Here is a 22,026-nt window from a genome sequence, read left to right as displayed (position 1 = left end):
GAGTACATTGAAAATGGTCACATTAACAGGCTTCATGGTGTTTCTACGTACTGGCGAGTCAGCTCAACACAAACACGACCCTATACAAGGTGAATGATTTAATACAGCATGTTGGGTATTGTTCACACATAAACATAGAGGAGTGCAATCCCTAATAGCAGGATATTAAACATGCAAGGAATGAAACTCTGTGAAAACGGAGATCATTAAAAGCATCTCTGTTTTCACTACACACTGTGTTGGCCTGGTACACACACTCTTGTTTCCAGTGTGTTTAGATTCCATGCTGCACCATGCTACAGTATGTCAGCACCATGCACTGTGGCCTCCTTTAGTATCTGCTCCTGGCCTGAGTGAGTGGAGTGAGTCTGCCAGGCCAGAGCTGTGTCACAGTGTCGTGAGTGAAGATTTCCAGCTGTCCTATCTACGGGATAATGACTGGAATCAGACTGGCTAGGATGAGCTTTAATGTTTAATCTAAATAGCACAGGTCAGTGAGGGCTGTAATAAACAGACGTTGCCACTGTCAATGGTTTATGAGGCCCACTGTGTACGATAGTATTTCTTTACTAAATGCGTATTCATCCTTTTAGTATTTTGTATTATTATTATTATTATTATTATTATTATTTATTATTATTATTATTATTATTATTATTATTGCTACCTTTTAATACATTCCTTAAATTCTAGTTCTAAAACTAAAAAAAGCTGAACTGGAACTAATCCGATATTTATTTTGAAACTGCTGTGAAAACAATTTCCCAAGCCACAGCAGGTTTTCCAGCTTTGCCGCCATACCAGGCAGACGTGGCTTAATGTATTAGCAGCAATGCTGTTTCTCAAAGCAACCTCTTTAATGAAAATGCCCACACTGTCCACTCGCTTGAAGTGACATATAATTGCGTTTTAACTGCATTGGAATAAGAATTGAGTACAGTAGCCTCTGAAGCATTTTTTATTACATTTTTTATTTAAAAATCTTAAAACTTAATTTATTGCCATGTTTTGTAACGCTGTCGAAGTTCAGGGATAGATGGCTTTACATTGTATTATTTAATGTTCCTATTATATATTGGCTCCATTGTAAATGTACTGTAAACTAATGCTTCATTTACTGCTTTAAACTTTTTTTCCTGATTAGTCTTGACAAAAAAAAGGTTTATGAAAGAAATATACAGACTCTGTTCTGGCATTTGTTTGGATTAAAAAAAACATCAGTATTGTTTTTTTTTTTTTTGCATTAAAAAAGAAAAGCATGACCAATACCTGTCCTGACAGCCTGAAATCTCAAAAGTCAGACTGTCGTTCCGGTTAATTTGAGCTCTGTCTGAACCCATCTGTCTGCTGCATTCTGTCAGACTGTTATTTCAATCTTGTTGTGTGCTGCGATGAACATGAAATGATAAAAGGAGAATCATCCCATCTAATAATTGATTACTCGCACCTGTTTGCAAGTGATATGAAATTGTATTGAAAGACAATTCCAACTAATACAAAGTATTAACATGATGCTATTTATTGCAAATGTCTATAAAGCCAGCTAATGTTTAATATACATATATCTCCTTACATGTAATCTGACAGTTTCAAAATAGTTGCTTACATGTAACTGAAAGTTAGTCAAAGTGAGTCATTTAAAATATTAACTTAGTTTTTAATTGCTGTTTTTGGTACACCATAAGCTTTCAATTAGTTAGCTGAAGAAAAAGTATGATATAACTACCGTCTAAAACAAATACATTGAATAAAAGAAAATCTGTTTACTTGCAACTACGATAATACAATAAACTTGTAGTACTGCCATGAAAGGAAAGCACCAATGAGCAAATGTTCCAGCTGTCTTTTTGCCAAGGTCTTTAGAAGAACCTTCCACCATTTTTCAAGATTTATACTTCATGTACCATTTTTGATACCACCCTCAGGTAGACAAAATGAAATTGATCAATTATTGTTGAATCGATCAAAGCCCACAGGTGTGATTAATTTATTAATCACTAATCAATTATCCCCCCCAAGCAAATACAATATGACATACAAAGAAGATAGAGTAAGTAGTTCAGCTTAGTTTAGAAATGCAATTCAGCCCTTTTCACATTATCCTTTGCCATTCCATATGCACTGTATTCTTACACAGTGTACTGGTACATGCAACGTATATTCTGGAAAATCATTTGCCCTCTTGTTACAAAATAGATGTGTAAGTGTGCCAAACAGTGAAGGGCAATATTATTTTCTACACCTGCTAGCCACCAATAATGGGTGTAGGATGGAGACATTTGCTAGAAAAGCATGTGACTTTGTTTAATTACTGCAGCATGGTTTTCTTCATTAACTGGTTGGCTGTGCAATCAGGAAATGACTGCTTAGCATTCTCTAAAAGTCAGCACTTTAGTCAACCTGGAGAAATACAACTGTTGTTTGCATGTCTAGCCCCCATTTACTGGAACAGGGAATGCAAAACTAAGGAATTTAACCATGCCAGAATTGTAATTGACTAGTATTGGGATTCATATAGAACATCTGGCACGTATTCAGTGCTGAATTAGTGCCTCTGGATATTTAATATCCACATTATTATTATTATTATTATTATTATTATTATTATTATTATTATTAAATGTTGGCATTATTTAGATTCATTGAATAGACCTTAGGGACTCCTACAGGGTAGTGCCCACCTAACACTATGCTTGAGTGTTGGTTGATCTCTGGTCTACAGGAAACAATGTCATCATCAAACCTGAGTTTCCTTAGAGATTAACATTCTAAGCACTGAGCAGACTTAACCTATGTCAGCCCCTGAGAGTGAAAATCCATGCTGAGGCGCTAGGGAAGGCCGCACTTTGGCTAGTCCCTGGAACCAAAATCATTGGCATTGTAAGCTAATGCTCCAGGGAGGCCACTTTCTTTTAGATTAGAGTAACAATGTTGTCTTGTGTGTTTGTATAGCACTTTATTGTGTGTTTGCATAGCGCTTTATTGTGTGTTTGTATAGCACTTTATTGTGTTTTTGTATAATGCTTTAACATTTAATAGAAACATGCAGAAGTGCCATATTGTTTGATGTCACAGCAGGAGCATCACTGTTCAACTGGTATGGCAGTCATGCTAAGTATGGCTTATTTGAGGAGCTGAGATTAGTAAATCCTTTAATATGGAAATGCAGCTTCAAGAAGCCTCTGTCTTTATCATGTGTATCCCCCCCCTCTCTCTCATTGGTGGAGCCTGTATTGGCAGGAAGAATGTACACAGCCTGATTACATAATAAATCATTGCTTCTGCTATCAAACACGCTCTCAACCCAGATATCAATGAGATATTTTCAAAGACATGCTGTGAGTAACCTTAATAAGGATGTGCTACCTCTTTGATGTAGGACATAGTCCCTGAATATCATAGTACATGAACATGTATTAATGATATAAATGGACTAATTAATGAAACTGTTGTGTCTTAGGAAAAAAGCAAACTGCTGTGTCTTATGAAAAAAGCAAATTGATGTGTCTTAAGAAAAAGGGCCCCTGGGTTCCTACCAGGAATATTGAACTGAAGCTGACCAGGGCTAGGATGGGGGGCATCTGGACTGGATGAGGCTGAAAGGACAGTGGAGAGACTGCAAAACTGCAAACACAAGCAGTTTGGTGCAAGGAAGACATAAAGTACAGATGATTTACTTTATGACTTTTCTGATTTCTGTTTATTATTTTTGTACTTAATAAAATACTACTATTGATTAACTATTCCTTGTGTCTGCACATGAATGTTTGTTCATAGTAAATCAACTCAGATAACTAATCGCTCAGATCAACATTAAATTCTCAATGACTGAATTGTTCCTACATTGCATTCAAGTTCTTTGTATTTTACACGTGGTATTTTGTTGTAGAATGTACTACACTGTATGTAGTGCAACCCTCTGTCACAATCACAAAGGGAGTACAATGATATTAACAGAGAGAGGATACTTTCCACTATGAAGAGTGATTTTAATGGTCAGCTGGACACATGGATGGAGTTTGCTGTTTAGTGGTTTCCTGGAAAACCTGCAGAAACCCAGAACCTAAGAAATGAACTGACCCTGATGCCCATGTAGTCCCAGGAATGCTTTAGCAGTGAGGCAGGTTGCAGTAAAGCTGCACACTGTACATACTCTGGCCTTCCTTCATTTCAATATTGAGTCCAGAGGCCTCTCATCCCAGAGGTTAATGCAGTTCCAGCTGGTTCATATTAACTATCCTGATTTCAAGCCACAAATTCCTCATCATTAATTTTGGTGAAGTTATTGGATTTTAGGCATGTCAGAAAATGATTAGGAGCAAATAAAATAAAAATCATAGAGAGCTACTCATCTTACATTTTGAAAAAATCATTCTGTTTGAAGTTTGGTGGCATGTCATATATTTCTAATGCTTAGACAAATATCCCATGCAAACACAGTTAGTTAGTAAGGAAGTGTAAGGAAGATCAAAGAGTTAATAGTGCAGAAAACAGCATGGCTGCATGTAGTATCTGCATTCTTCAGTGAATATAACTTAAACAAATAGTATGGACCAGATAGTACATTTTTATTTGATTGCTGTAGATTCCTTTGTTGTGTAGAAGTGTCTGCTAGACTACATCTTGAAATATAAGTTCAGTTATGCCATTGTCCCCATAAAATCAATGTTAAAGACAGGATTCCTAGACTAGGTTCAAGCACAATGTTATAGACAAGATCTTTATACAAGCATGCAGCTATTTGCGAAGGACATACATTGACAGTATTTTGTGTTTTCTATAAATGTTATTTTACAAGCAAAAAGGCCTTATTGATCATTATCATTTTGTAAAAGGAGCAGTGTCAATGTACCTTTTATTTTTTTTGCACACTATTTATGAGAAATGCATCAAGGATAATATTTTACATGTATTGTTTACTATAGATTTTTAGGAGGTCTTCAATGGCTCTCCTAGTAAAAGCAATGCTTTTTGGAGTGCAAGCTTCAGCTAAGTGAGGGAGGGCTGAATTCCAAGTTAAGCATCTCAACTAGAAGAGCTGCAATGATATTTGTGCTCCTGCTGGGTTCAGTAGAAAAGTCACGTGGGCGAGTTTGCCTCGTTGCGCTTCAACGAGCACTCCTGGTTACGTGACCAGCGAGTCAGAAAAACAGGACTAATATTGAAGGAAAACATATCAAACTTTTTGCACAGCAATTTCTATCATGAAAATGATTGTGAATTGTCCATGACATTGTCATAACATAAACACAACGACATGAGAAATGTGGACTTCCTGATGCAAGTAAACCTAGCCAATGTTGTTTTAGACAGTCCTTAAAACTAGAATTAAAGCGAGTTTATATTGCAAGTCGGTGCTTGATAAAGCTACTGTATCAGTTACCAACGGCAGAGGAGCAACGTCTATCAACAAATCTCCAACACACATACGCATGAATAATTAAAGAGAACATGGGCGCTTTTAACATGAGCAGACCCTGGAGCAAGCTACATTAAATAAAGACAATGCAAGGAGCACAGAAGTGAACAGGTGTGGCTGTCAGAGTAAACGCCAGACAGAAAGTTATATTAGCAATGTGTTTTACATTTTTTATGGTTTTGACCTGATAAAACAACAATTTTTTAAAATATGTTTTAGCTTAAATAAAGTAGCTAACGCATTGTGAATGTTTGCTGTTCGTATGCACATTAAAATAAATGACATAACATAAAACCCGAATCATACCATGCCTAAAATACATTATAAACACATACAATAAACTACTTTTCACTTAGTGACATTTCAATTTCCAGTACTACCTGTGCATTTCGTAGCTATACAGATAAATGTCGCCACGTGTCGCTATTTCATTTATAATTCCACTCATGGCGTGTCCTTTTCCTGCACATTCCCTGTAGGGATTTCTTTATTAACAGCCGCATTCATTTATCTTGCTCGTGGCGCGCTCTCGCCTGTCATCTGCACTGGGAATACAGTCTGGATAAAGCTGACTGTGGGTTTTAACAGCTACAGTATTTGCTGGTGTCTTGGACGACGTGTTTAACAACAATATGAAAACAAATGAAGAACGTAGACGTCGCATAATACAAATTTAACTTGCTTTTGTAAAATGTGGAGAGCGGTTTCAGCACCTTGGACAGCAACACAGAGTTTGTTTCAGCACCTTGGACAGCAACACGGAGTTTGTTTCTAATTTGAGATTGAAAAAAGTAGTTGCTACTGGTGTGTCGATGCTTATTATTAGTCATAAAAACAACTAGAACATTATTATTATTATTATTATTATTATTATTATTATTATTATTATTATTATTATTATTATTATTATAGAGTTGACTACTTATTTCGCATGTTGGTGTTGGGTTCCGCCCACAGACAACAATTGTGTTAATATACATTATGCACTATTATTTGATAATAAACAGCATAACAGGGTCCGTCAAGGCTGTATAAATTTTTAAAAACAAAAACTATATATATATATATCTATATATATATATATATTATCTATATATATATATACTATATATTATATATATATATATATAGTATAATATATGCGTGATTATGCCTGAGTTGTTGTTCTATTATTATTATTATTATTATTATTATTATTATTATTATTATTATACAATTGTTAATTATGCACTACAGTTATACTCCTGTGTTTTTACAAATTGCAATATTGCATTAAAGGCTTTCTCAAGTCTCCTGACGCACACTTATTTTGTTAAGTCTAAATGCACAACAGGGGGGAAAAATCCTTTCAAGGAAGAAAATATCTAGGACAGAATTTGAAACCCCTTTTTCTTGACGAATATTTTCTGTTTATGTTCGGCTTAGCTGTAGTTTCCATGTGCTTGTAACGTCTGGTCAACGGGGTATCTACGACATGCTTGCTGAATAGTATCTAGTCCACACAACGGTGATAAGAGCCACGAATGTATTGTATGAGTAAGAAGCACTCTGAATATGTGGATGAGGCTTACCCTTCATACGCTTCATTGCAGTGACTATACAGCCTATATGATTCAAGTGCACACCGGTAACTATTATACGTCGAGAAAGATATGCATGTGCCTTTTTTTTAGCTTTCCGTTTAACTGTGTCATGCAAGTACAGTATGACAACATTTTATAAAATATTTGGTCTTAAAAAAAGATACGTATATACATCCTGTCTATTGCAGCACAATCAAAGAAAAATAATGATTAAAACGATGCTGCCTGAAAATCTCCTTGGAACAGAACACATGTAATAATGCAGGCAGCAGCCGCGCTGGCATGCCATCTGTTTGACTGATTGCTTGTATTTCCAAAGAGGCTCACCAGCAAATAGCTGAGATCAATCGATCCGAGTTGGTTTAACTCGTACATCTATCATGAGAGGTGGACATTACTGTTGATGAGTCATTCGTTACTTAGGCATTAACATCTACTTGAAAAATAAGACGCTTATTGGTAGCAATCGCCTAATGGTAATTAAGTTGATTCCGACATTATCGTTAAAGAAGAAGAAGAAGAAGAAGAAGAAGAAGAGAAGAAGAAGAAGAAGAAGAAGAAGAAGAAGAAGATTTTTTCAAAAGCTTTCGAATTAAATTAAATTAGCATTAATATATATAAACACTTGGACCTATATATATATATATATATATCTATATCTATATATATATATATATATATATATATATATATATATATATATATATATATATATTGCATTAACCCACACAAGTCACGTCAGTAGTCTACGGAAAAAGCTAAAATTAAATTTGCAAACAGCAAGAAGCAAAGGCAGATATGTAAAAGGCAACACAGGCAAAAACGATAACAATGCAAATTGGAATGAGTAAGTGAGAGCCCGGAACCTGTTTAATAAATCATAACTGTTACGGGTTTAGATTAGATAAACCAAACAGCAGCAATCTACAATGAGCAACTCTCACACAATAAACCCAACACGAGAGCGATAGAATATGTGTCTGCTTACATCCTCGTCTTCACATTCCCTCCTGCTCTGATATTGCAAACGGGGTCGGTTATCTTGCAAGGGGCGTGGGGTCTTCCCAGCATTGTCTTCCTCGGCGATCTGACCACCAAGAAGGTGACTGGCTTCGGGTGGAAAAGGAAAAGATCGAGAGGTGTTGATCTTCCCTGTAAATCTCTGATACAGTGAAGCCATATGTCAAGCCAAAACACTACAGCGTGCTACAACAAAAGAACAGTCAAGTTTGTCATCAGACGGCTTGTATTTCTTTAGAGTCTCCGTTCAGCACTTCGCAAAGCCAACGGAGAAGGATGTCAAAAGCAATCCGCCAGAAATCTCGATTAAGTGGATTGACATTTATTTAGAAGAAACATAAAAATATATAATAATAACGCTTAAAATCACTCCACGGGACGCGGTTCCAGATCAATTTGTTGGAGGTCGCATACCAACACAGAAAGCACAGTCCAAGAGTGTCTATTAGTTGAAGACTGTTCTGCATTCAGAGCTCGTTGTTTTTCTCCTTTAATCCGTTAGGGGGTATAGGGGGTCCTGTCGTCCATACAATACAACGCCAGTCTGTTTACTTGCCTTTCCACAAAACTTACATAGACACGGACACCTGATTATGGGGGAAAAAAACACCTTCAAAGAGAAGAGTAGCCGGAACTGACGACGAGGGAGAAGTACGCAAAACAATTGTGGTACCATGACGAGGTTCTCTCTGCATAAGAAGTGAGCAGAGTTGCAATGTGTTCAAAGACTATATTTTCTCGAAATAGGTTGCTTTGTTTTATACATTTCCATTAAAAAAAATCAGCACAGATATCAAAATAAATATGCATCAGTAAAGAAAGCAGAAGCACTAGTTCTAATAGCTGTAAATGGGATTTACACCGCAAGACCTGCGACTCAGTTCAAGAGATTTGTATTGTTAGTAATAAGCTTTTCTCTGCCAAATGACATTGCTTCATTACACCGTGTTCTAGCGCCCCTTTGTGGGCAATTAAAATAGAACATCCGCTGATATATATATATATATATATATATATATATATATATATATATATATATATATATATATATACTATACATTTATAAATGACCTGGAGAGGGGGGCTATAGTGGATAACTGGGTTCCGTGTTCTGCAAGACTATATATATATATAGATATATAATATATATATATATATATATATATATATATATATATATATATATATATATATATATGGTATAATATAATATCATATCATTTGCAGAATCCTTTTTTTTTTTTTTTTTTTTTAAATCACAGCTTAACTAAGAATATATTGCAGATTGTACCAGTTTATGTATTTTGCAAAGCATTTAGGCCTGTCAGCTACTGTTGGTTTAAAATAAATTGATATATATCTATGTACTTATCTCTGCTCTATTTGCAGTTTTAAATGTACCTCCCACCCAAAGACCCCTCTCCCGACCTTTTCATCACTGTCAAGCAGAACGACTGGCGCAGCAGACCATCAATGGAGACTAAGCATGAGCAACACTACACAAGGACCAGTGTTGCCAGATCGGAGGTTTCACTCCAGATCCAGAGGTCTCACATTTCTGCTCAGGGCAATCTGGAGGTAAGACATTGGCAGAGGGTTTTTAAAAGCTATATTTTTTAATTTTAGAGGCTCTTCTAAAGGTTTTTCTTATTTTTTTCTGAAAACATTTTGTTCCATAAGATTTATTCATAATGTGCAAGTTCTTCCTTTACTAAGATGGCGAATACGCTGTGACATCATGCCAGTTGGCAGCTGTGACCTCTGATTTCTATAGAATTTCTTCAGATATTACATTTGCATTGACTGCCAGTATAAGATCACTTCATGCACAGCAGGTATTAGGGACCCCAGGCCCACAGAGTCTGTGCTGCATAGAATTTGAGTGAAAGGCACAGGTGGGGGCCTAAAACTGGTTGCAGAGGAAACAAATGTAGAGCAGTGTTTAAGTGTTGTGTCAGTCACAGAATACATAATCTGGAAAATTAAGATCTTCTTTTTTTTACAATGTAGCCATGATGTGCTAATATAATATTACTGTGTGTTTATTGTACAGTGCATTCCAATGGATTGCATATATGACAATGAATATTCCTGTTAACTTTAGAGCAAAAGTGAAGCACATTTCCTATGAAAATGCCCATGCAGTAGATTTCTGTGAAATGCATCTCCCCTGTGCCTCACAGTTTTATGCATTTAACCAGAATTAGGAACATACATTTTCATTTAACCAGAATAAGGAACAAACATTTTCAAAATAAATGTTCTTTACAATTCTATGCAATTATCGGGTAAACAATGAAACATATTACACTGTATATGTTAATGATAATTGCATTTGGTGGTAATTGCATAAAACAGTTACAGTAGGCACCTAGGATATGCAATTAACAAGAATCTACTGTAATGGTACTTAACATGATGTCCTTGTGGAATTATATAAAGTTGGATTTCAGATTTAGTGGGCAATTCTAAAGGGTTTCTTGCATTCATCTAGAGGCTTTTTGGGGGGATCTGGCAACACTGATAGTGACATTACAGTGCAGAGCAGAGTCGGCAAGCTCTGTGACATACTGTAGTCCTTCAACAATGCTGAAACCGGTGTCTTCTTAAACTCCACGACTAATGGAGACCAATCGGGTTCTATTAGAAACACAATGTAAAATGTACAGTAATGTACGCATTAATGTAACGTACACCAGATTACAGTAAAAAAAAAAAAAAAATGCATTTAAAAAAACACAGCAAAAAAATACATAAGTACAGATCAATCTATTTATGAATAACACAACAGTCCCTTTCTTTCGAAATGATATAGATAATTGATTTTAAGCCAACTCATTTTTACACGCTCTTTCTCATTTTTTCCAACACAAACATGTTATGACCACTGACTGTGCATTAAGGATATTGGCTCTCTCCCACCTACAGTAGGTGAAATGACATGTATAGCACAGTCACCAGTCTGGTTTCCCCATCACTTTCAAGCAATTAATTATACATTCGATTAAACAAGCTTACTTCCAGAGCTTTAAAACCAAGTTTATGAAAACATGGGTTGGCCACAATTTGCAATTTTTTTTTTTTTTTCCTGTAATATTACAGAGACGCATCTCCATGTTGAACGTCAATTTAAGTCACAGTGGGTAAGACAGCAGATCCAGCAACAGGCTATGAATGAGACCTGATAGTAGGTCCTTGATTGGTAGATGCTTCAGTGTGTCCTTGATTGGTAGATGCTTCAGTGTATAACACTGCATTCCTGCCTGTAGCAAATAACCACTGATCAATTCTGAACAATATAACACTGCATTCCTGCCTGTAGGACATAAACACTGATCAATTCTGAACAATATAACACTGCATTCATGCCTGTAGGACATAAACACTGATCAATTCTGAACAATATAACACTGCATTCCTGCCTGTAGGACATAAACACTGATCAATTCTGAACAATATAACACTGCATTCCTGCCTGTAGGACATAAACACTGATCAATTCTGAACAATATAACACTGCATTCCTGCCTGTAGGACATAAACACTGATCAATTCTGAACAATATAACACTGCATTCCTGCCTGTAGGACATAAACACTGATCAATTCTGAACAATATAACACTGCATTCATGCCTGTAGCAAATAACCACTGATCAATTTTGAACAATATAACACTGCATTCCTGCCTGTAGGACATAAACACTGATCAATTCTGAACAATATAACACTGCATTTCTGCCTGTAGGACATAAACACTGATCAATTCTGAACAATATAACACTGCATTCATGCCTGTAGCAAATAACCACTGATCAATTCTGAACAATATAACACTGCATTCCTGCCTGTAGCAAATAACCACTGATCAATTCTGAACTATATAACACTGCATTTCTGCCTGTAGCAAATAACCACTGATCAATTCTGAACAATATAACACTGCATTCCTGCCTGTAGGACATAAACACTGATCAATTCTGAACAATATAACACTGCATTCATGCCTGTAGAACATAACCACTGATCAATTCTGAACAATATAACATTGCATTTCTGCCTGTAGGACATAAACACTGATCAATTCTGAACAATATAACACTGCATTCCTGCCTGTAGGACATAAACACTGATCAATTCTGAACAATATAACACTGCATTCATGCCTGTAGGACATAAACACTGATCAATTCTGAACAATATAACACTGCATTCCTGCCTGTAGGACATAAACACTGATCAATTCTGAACAATATAACACTGCATTCCTGCCTGTAGAACATAAACACTGATCAATTCTGAACAATATAACACTGCATTCCTGCCTGTAGAACATAAACACTGATCAATTCTGAACAATATAACACTGCATTTCTGCCTGTAGGACATAAACACTGATCAATTCTGAACAATATAACACTGCATTCCTGCCTGTAGGACATAAACACTGATCAATTCTGAACAATATAACACTGCATTCATGCCTGTAGCAAATAACCACTGATCAATTTTGAACAATATAACACTGCATTTCTGCCTGTAGAACATAAATACTGATTAATTCTGAACAATATAACACTGCATTCCTGCCTGTAGGACATAAACACTGATCAATTCTGAACAATATAACACTGCATTTCTGCCTGTAGGACATAAACACTGATCAATTCTGAACAATATAACACTGCATTCATGCCTGTAGCAAATAACCACTGATCAATTCTGAACAATATAACACTGCATTCCTGCCTGTAGCAAATAACCACTGATCAATTCTGAACTATATAACACTGCATTTCTGCCTGTAGCAAATAACCACTGATCAATTCTGAACAATATAACACTGCATTCCTGCCTGTAGGACATAAACACTGATCAATTCTGAACAATATAACATTGCATTCCTGCCTGTAGAACATAAACACTGATCAATTCTGAACAATATAACACTGCATTTCTGCCTGTAGGACATTGTGGCAGACCAAAGCTCTGCCCTTTTTAAATTGGCAGGGATGGGGTTAATTTCCCCTACCTGCCTGGGTTTATTATGCTCAGGTGGCTGGGGTTGATTAGTTGATTAGGTTAATTAACAATCAATCAGCGCCCAGCCACCTGACATAAAAGGAGGCCTCTGCTTCTCATTTGGGAGGAGGGAGCTGAGGAAGCAGGTTGTGTTTGTGTGTTTGTGTGTTTGTGTGTTTGTGTGTTTGTGTGTTTGTGTGTTTGTGTGTTTGTGTGTTTGTGTGTTTAAATTTTTCTTAATCCAGTGAAGGCATTGCCCAGCCTGGAAATCTTTATTTTTGTAAGTTTAGCTTTTTTTGTTTGGTTATTTGTGTTTAAACATCATTATTTTTGCCCTTGTGCCTTTTTAATTTGTGTTTATTTATAATAAAAGTTTTTTTTTTTTGAACTGCAGTCTGTCTCTGGGCCTCTATCCACTCGTCGGCCTGTCACAGACATAAACACTGATCAATTCTGAACAATTTAACACTGCATTCCTGCCTGTAGAACATAAACACTGATCAATTCTGAACAATATAACACTGCATTCCTGCCTGTAGGACATAAACACTGATCAATTCTGAACAATATAACACTGCATTCCTGCCTGTAGAACATAAACACTGATCAATTCTGAACAATATAACACTGCATTCCTGCCTGTAGGACATAAACATTGATCAATTCTGAACAATATAACACTGCATTCCTGCCTGTAGAACATAAACACTGATCAATTCTGAACAATATAACACTGCATTCCTGCTGTAGAAAATAAACACTGATCAATTCTGAACTATATAACACTGCATTCCTGCATAGTTGTTACAGTTTAAAAAACATAACAACTACCTTAAATTTACTTCAATAATAATAATAATAATACGGTGTACCTATTTTCATCTGTTAGATGTTGGATAGTATGATACTGCAGCCTTGGTTTTAAAATCCTGTTTGCTATGTGAACTGTATGATCATTGAGACATTCAAACATTTCAAGCGTTCATATTCTGTAAACAAAGGTGCAAGCATTATCCATCATTAAAAAAGAAATAGAAAAATAGATCCGATCATAGTGGCTTATGAACTCCAACCATATGACTTGTGGTAAACAGAACCCTGTGCAGTCAATGTAACAGCAGTTTTACAGCTCCCCTCATGCCTGTCTCTGTGTGATGAGTGCATACAGATACTGGTCACCTGAGCCCTGTCTCTGTGTGATGAGTGCATACAGATACTGATCACCTGAGCCCTGTCTCTGTGTGATGAGTGCATACAGATACTGATCACCTGAGCCCTGTCTCTGTGTGACGAGTGCATACAGATACTGATCACCTGAGCCCTGTCTCTGTGTGACGAGTGCATACAGATACTGATCACCTGAGCCCTCTCTGTGTGACGAGTGCATACAGATACTGATCACCTGAGCCCTGTTTCTGTGTGACGAGTGCATACAGATACTGATCACCTGAGCCCTGTTTCTATGTGACGAGTGCATACAGATACTGATCACGTGAGCCCTGTCTGTGTGACAAGTGCATACAGATGCCCTGTCTGTGTGACAAGTGCATACAGATACTGATCACCTGAGCTCTGTCTCTGTGTGACGAGTGCATACAGATACTGATCACTTGAGCCCTGTCTCTATGTGACGAGTGCATACAGATACTGATCACCTGAGCCCTGTCTCTGTGTGACGAGTGCATACAGATACTGCTCACTTGAGCCCTGTCTCTGTGTGATGAGTGCATACAGATACTGATCACCTGAGCTTGCCCGTGTTCTCAAGTGTATTTGCACAGACAGCAGCTCCCACACCAAACGTACTGTACAATGTGCTGCTCATCTCTCTATTGCAAACATGATTTTGGAAGTATTGAAATGTAATTTAAACAGCCCCATCCCCTGGGGATCTTCTGTGACTGCATAGTTTGCATATAGATAAGACAGTGATAAATTTGTAAAACAGTTTCATTATAGAGAAGATGACAGATTAAAACACACTTCACGAGACGTGGGTTTTGTTGCATAACAACAATGGTATAATCCTATTCCATCCCCGCCCCGGAAGCCTGACAATGGCTTTTTCTTTCAGAAATGAGTTAGCTCCCTACCTTCTGTAACTCAACTTGTTTTATTTATTACAGTTAGTATTATATGATTAATAATTGATACCATATAACAGCCCAAGACAGTTACTGAACCAAGCCAGAATTTGGCCTGTGAGCTTTGTGTTGTAAAATGTACAGTAAGTGAATGCGCTCGTTGACCAAGGGGTCATGGGTGACGTTATAACAAGGGGACGTAGTGATGTGATCTGTTCCTTTGTGAATGGTTACGTTAAAGGACCAGAAGGAGAATCTGTATTGTGAAATGTGAATGTTTTGTTTGTTTCTGTTTGTCGTTAATAATACTGTTTGTAATTATTTGGATGGTTAACATGATCCAGAGTTGTCGCCAAAGGCCAGCTTTAAACCCGGATCAACAACACTGCACTTTTGTTTAAAACTAAAGAACTGTATTCAGCATGAGCACTAGAGCAATGATTATAATTGTCTGTCTGTTTATTGATCACCTGCACCTGCACACTGCTAACCATTTTGCCACAGGCATGTATTTATTTAACATGTTTTTACCAGGAAAACCTCATTGAAATACCACATCAGGAGTCCTGGGTAACAGGCAGGTGAGAGCAGCACACATGCACGCACAAACACAATGCATGCAATCTCACGTTACAAAAGTACCTGGCAATTACAAATGTGTAGCAGAAAAAACAACCCCAGAGTCAGCAGCATATAAATCAACATCACAGCTGGGGTACACTGATGACAATTTACATGCAAACAGTAAGAAGAAAGGACACCATCTCCTATTACAATGACTGGGATATTTTAAAAAGGAGCTCCATCACTGTCCAAACTACTTTTTAGCACCATTATATGAATATAGCTAAGAGATCACTGAACCATTCCCTAGGACAGTGAAGCCAGCCAGGTGTAAATGCAATTCCTGGACAGTTATGGTAGATTTCCTTCCTCCATGACACACAAGCAGAATATAAAACATGTATATAGTATCTATCAACTGTCTTTAATAAGCAAATGTATTTAATATATGTTGATCTGTTACTGTCATCAAACACACTTTTTTGATGTTTGATGAAAGTAATAGACCAAGATAAAATCCAAGATAATTAATTTCTTGGTACAATTTTTATTATTTCAAGAATACTAACACAACATCTCCACCAACCTATCGGCTCACATTTGCAGTTGACCAGCCAAAACTATTTAATATTTTCAAAAAATTGAAATTTAAAAAATGTGACTGAAGGGGATATGTTGTGTCAGTATTCAGCAGATACATAGAAATGAGTGAAAAGAGAAGCTGGTGCTGTGTAGGAATTCTGTAATAGTTTATAAATAAAATAACAATGCTTTATTTTCTACAGCAATCGAACTGAAGAGCTGAGTGTGGACTCAGGAATGTAGAGAGGCAGTGCATGTAGAAGGGGTGGGAGGGTGTATCTCACTGATAAGAGAGTCACAATAATGTCTGTGCTGTTTGGCTCTGTTACAAGGTAGAATAAGCCACAGTACACAGAAAGTACATCGAGGAGTGATCATGAATGTCACTACAAGGTTGTGTGTGTGTGGACAATGAGAGAGAGGAGTGGACATGAATGAGGTCACTACAAGGGTGTGTGTGTAATTAATGAGAGAGAGGAGTGGTCATGAATGAGGTCACTACAAGGTTGTGTGTGTGTGGACAATGAGAGAGAGGAGTGGACATGAATGAGGTCACTACGAGGGTGTGTGTGTAATTAATGAGAGAGAGGAGTGGTCATGAATGAGTTCACTACAAGGGTGTGTGTGTAATTAATGAGAGAGAGGAGTGGTCATGAATGAGGTCACTACGAGGTTGTGTGTGTAATTAATGAGAGAGAGGAGTGGTCATGAATGAGGTCACTACAAGGGTGTGTGTGTAATTAATGAGAGAGAGGAGTGGTCATGAATGAGGTCACTACGAGGTTGTGTGTGTAATTAATGAGAGAGAGGAGTGGTCATGAATGAGGTCACTACAAGGGTGTGTGTGTAATTAATGAGAGAGAGGAGTGGTCATGAATGAGGTCACTACGAGGTTGTGTGTGTAATTAATGAGAGAGAGGAGTGGTCATGAATGAGGTCACTACAAGGGTGTGTGTGTAATTAATGAGAGAGAGGAGTGGTCATGAATGAGGTCACTACGAGGTTGTGTGTGTAATTAATGAGAGAGAGGAGTGGTCATGAATGAGGTCACTACGAGGTTGTGTGTGTAATTAATGAGAGAGAGGAGTGGTCATGAATGAGGTCACTACAAGGTTGTGTGTGTAATTAATGAGAGAGAGGAGTGGTCATGAATGAGGTCACTACAAGGGTGTGTGTGTAATTAATGAGAGAGAGGAGTGGTCATGAATGAGGTCACTACGAGGTTGTGTGTGTAATTAATGAGAGAGAGGAGTGGTCATGAATGAGGTCACTACGAGGTTGTGTGTGTAATTAATGAGAGAGAGGAGTGGTCATGAATGAGGTCACTACAAGGGTGTGTGTGTAATTAATGAGAGAGAGGAGTGGTCATGAATGAGTTCACTACAAGGGTGTGTGTGTAATTAATGAGAGAGAGGAGTGGTCATGAATGAGTTCACTACAAGGGTCTGTGTGTAATTAATGAGAGAGAGGAGTGGTCATGAATGAGGTCACTACGAGGTTGTGTGTGTAATTAATGAGAGAGAGGAGTGGTCATGAATGAGGTCACTACATGGTTGTGTGTGTAATTAATGAGAGAGAGGAGTGGTCATGAATGAGTTCACTACAAGGGTCTGTGTGGACAATGAGAGAGAGGAGTGGTCATGAATGAGGTCACTACAAGGGTGTGTGTGTAATTAATGAGAGAGAGGAGTGGTCATGAATGAGTTCACTACAAGGGTGTGTGTGTAATTAATGAGAGAGAGGAGTGGTCATGAATGAGTTCACTACAAGGGTCTGTGTGTAATTAATGAGAGAGAGGAGTGGTCATGAATGAGGTCACTATAAGGGTGTTTGTGTGTCTTTTCTGAGCTATACAAATAAACATATATTTGCCTCCAATAATATTATTTATCAGTTTTATTTTTCCTTATAGCTGATTAATTTTATACCAAAGTGTAGACGCAGCACAACTGCAAATATCAACCTGTATGTTGGTGGATATGCTGTGCTAATATTCTTGAAATAATTTGTTTCTTGGTACAATTTGTATTATCTTGGATGCTGCTCACTATGTCCGATATACAATGGAATAAATTGTAATTACTGTCTGTTGCAGCTGTCCTAATATCAGCTCCAAATAGCCAAACAAACTGTGATAAAGATAGCCGTATTTTTCTTACGTGTTATGCAATATTAGCATTAAATAATTACACAAAATTAGTTTATGTTGTCATGTTTGCTAAAAGGATAGCTACACCATAATTTAAATGTAATCCCCATGACAGCCATCTCAGATCCCAGTACTACCTCTTTCGATACTAACCTTGAAATCAATTTTTCACTCTGATATTGCTTTCTCAACTGACCCAAGTTCAGTACTCATAATGTATGACATGCTTGTGTTTTAATTACATGGGCATCAGTCAGTACAGAGTGAATACAAAATGGGGTTATGTTTGTTACAGCAGATACACAGAAATGGTTGAAAAGAGAAGCTGATGCTGATAATTTTATATTGGTTTGTAAAACTAAAGTGTAGACCCCATAAAACTGCTCATAGTGGAAACAACATAGGGTTAAAAGATATGCATTTTAAACACATTTTAATGATTTGCTTAATTAAAGAGCAGGGTGTAATTGCATGTGCATGGTTTATCAGAAGTTATGGCTGCTTACAATAAAAATAGAGGTACTTTAACATGCTAGGATTACAACACTACTATTGCTGAAAATAAAACCTATTTTATTATGACATGGTGTGACAAAATGATTCCTGGTGATGCATCTCCCTCCCGACCTGTGCGGGTGCTGTGTAAAGGGAACAGAGTGGACTGGATGGCCTGACAATTCATTCCCAGGGTTAGGCAGAAGCTGGTCATCCAGAAAGGGGGAGGAGCTGTTGCACTTGTTAACCAAGGGGTCATGATAGACGGGACAAAAGGGGACGGAGTGAGGCGATCTGTTCCTTTGTAATGGTTAAACAAAGACAAACCTGTGCTGTTATTGTGAGGGTTTTGTTTGTTTCTATGTTCTGTCTGAAAATACTGTTTGTTATTATTTAGACAGCTGAAATACAATTCGGAGCTTTCGCTAAAGGCCAGCACTAAACCCGAACAACACTTCACCCTGTTTGCACAATAAACTGTATTTGCACTACCAGCACGCACTGTGGACTTGTGTTTGTGCTACACGTGGGTGTAAAAGATCGGGACTATTATTATTTCGGGACTAAGTCTGAAATAACTGTTTAATATTCTTAACCAGGTCCCTGTTATAAATGGAAATATTGTAATAATCTTCCCTTGTGAGCAGAAGTACTATCAATGAAAAATATTATTTTTTATACTATATGGGCAGCAATCAGTTACGGTCCATGTTATTTAAACTTTTTAGCACTGAAATTAATTAATTAACATAAACAGGTTTTTTTTGCATACCCAATTATGTAGGTGCAATATGCAAACACATGTTTTTCAATATTGTGTATAATAACAAAATACATCTATCTTAATGTTCAAAGTTGCTGACTTACACAGTCAGTTAGGGTAATCAAAAGCAATCAGATTAAGCTAAGCCATTTCATGCAAAATAAATCAAAATAATAGAGAAACAATCATCAAATACAGTCATTCATAGAGTGACGGTTTAATTAACGAAGAATAATGTTGCATATATTAACCAGCTTCCTTGATGCATACAGAATTTTAGATTAATTTAGCTGCACTGAAAGGATAAGGGATTTTTTTTTTTTGCAGTGTACATCATTTTTGGTTTTATATATGGACTTTGCTTCTTATTCTGTACAGAGCAGACGTCTAACTGTGAACGGAGAACGTGAAAAGCATCTGAATCATTAATATGTGCACAGGTTGAAACAATGTGGCAGTGAAATGGGACGTGTCTACTTCAGAAAAATCTAAGTTTGATACATACAAGGATATTCCAAAAGATTTGCTTGCCTGTTTTTTCTTCCCTTTTTTTACTGATTGACCAGTGCAAGCCATTTCAGGGCAGCGCCCATCTCAAACTCTTCAAAACCACAACATTGTGAGACTGGCCAATTTCAAAACCACATTGTGAGGCTTTACAGTTTCAAAACCACAACAATGTGAAACTGGACTGTTTCAAACCCACATCATCGTGAGGCTGGCCTTTTGGGCATTTATCAAAATTGGGGGTAAAATACGTAATCATTTGAATAAGAGCAATATATAATATATACAACCCTTTCCATTTTGGGACCACAGCCAGTTGCATGCATTTAAATGATAAATGCCATGATCAGTCAATTGATTAAACTGCTCTTTCAATATAATTATGGAAGAAAATCAATAGTATTTTGTCAAGGGTTGAATAATTTATCCAGTGCAGTTATGTCCAGATTGCTCTATTCAAAATCCATAATGACATTTTGTACAAACTTAGTTCTTCATGTACCTTATACACTATTCTTGGACATTGTGAAGTAGTTCTGTCCCTGTCATTATGAGACATGCAAGCACAGTCTGTGTGGTGCAGGAAGACGTGACAGAGACCCAGGTCAGAAGCAATTTCTGTTAAATTGTTTTCATGTTTTCTTTTCTCCAGTAAAAATAACACACAGAAGGTGTTGTTTATAATGACAAATAATAATCTGAATCAAATGAACACAGTCCAGGACTTTCTCTGTGGATGGAATCCCTCTGGTAAGTAGTTGGTTGTTGCATCCAGGTTCCCTCTGTGTGTTGACTTGGTATTGTATGGTTTCTTTCTCTCTTTCCAGGTTGTCGCAAGCTTCCACTATATGGCACTATGTGGCCCAGTTCCTCTACAAACAGGTTTGTACTCATGACTGCCCCTGGTGGTCCTTCGCTGAATTGCATGGCCCACAGCATCCAGCCAATCTTTCGCGAAGGCAAACATCAACACTGCTGTGCAGATTAGTATTAGTGCTGTAACAGTGTGGAATGTACTTTATATCATTCCCAAATCTTGCTTCTTTTACAGGTTCCATTTTTATACGGACATAAAAATAAAAGTTTTTATTTTTAAATAGCCCAGTTGGTGACCCTGAGTTTTTATTTTGCTGTTGGTTGCTTTCGTATACTGTAATAGAAATGTTATAGAAAATAGGATTGGCTCGGCATGGAAAAGTACTGGTATCTTGCACTCCTATAATCTTGCTCGCATAACCTTGTATGCTTTGCTTAAGATAAAGTTTTGCCTACATTGCAGCTGTGAGACAATGGATAATAGGATGAGCCAGACATGTTTTTTTTTTAACTATACACACAAAACAGCCATTCTGTTATCTGCTTGCTTAGCATTCATGCATAGTTATAAATTGTTTCCCTTATATGCTAATATCTGAATCATCATTGGCTAACCCTCTGCCTTGCTGACAGTTTTAAGGTATATAAGAAACTGATCTAACTCTGTATGTTGGAACACTACTCGATGATTATCTAGCACCCTGTGTGCTGAGAGTGTTCTCAGTTTTCAAACTTAAGAAATAAAGGCCTGTGTGTTTGGAACTTGCAGTCTCTCTTCCTTTTATTAGAATTTCCAAGACAATTCTTGGCGACGAGGATGATGTGGCTAGCTCCGTTTTTCGATCGTTCCAAGGGACTTTGAGGTTAACCGTCGACAGGGGCTGCTTAGGAGTGGCTCAGGGAACCACACAAATAATTTCGGAGGAGAAGGACCCGCCTTGAACCCAGCTGGGAGCATCGGTGGATGGATACGCCATCCCAAACAAAGGCAAAGGGTGAGACTGGTGTTCCTCATACATAAAAT

General features: G+C 37.2%; 1 protein-coding gene across 1 annotated transcript in view; it reads right to left on the bottom strand.

The window, feature by feature from the left end:
• The window catches only part of LOC121310206 (dipeptidyl aminopeptidase-like protein 6), a 161,053-nt gene extending 152,786 nt beyond the window's left edge, over window positions 1-8,267 (bottom strand). The window contains exon 1 of the mRNA XM_041243511.1: window positions 7,991-8,267. Within this exon, the coding sequence (XP_041099445.1) occupies window positions 7,991-8,182 (192 nt within the window). The 5' untranslated portion in view covers window positions 8,183-8,267. The remainder of the gene's footprint in view (window positions 1-7,990) is intronic.
• Between the last annotated feature and the right edge of the window lie 13,759 nt (window positions 8,268-22,026).

The sequence above is a fragment of the Polyodon spathula genome, chromosome 3 (genome assembly GCF_017654505.1).
Source record: "Polyodon spathula isolate WHYD16114869_AA chromosome 3, ASM1765450v1, whole genome shotgun sequence".
In the NCBI taxonomy this organism is placed as follows: Eukaryota; Metazoa; Chordata; class Actinopteri; order Acipenseriformes; family Polyodontidae; genus Polyodon; species Polyodon spathula.
Note: the sequence above shows the minus strand (reverse complement) of the source record. Positions and strands in the feature narration are given on the sequence as shown.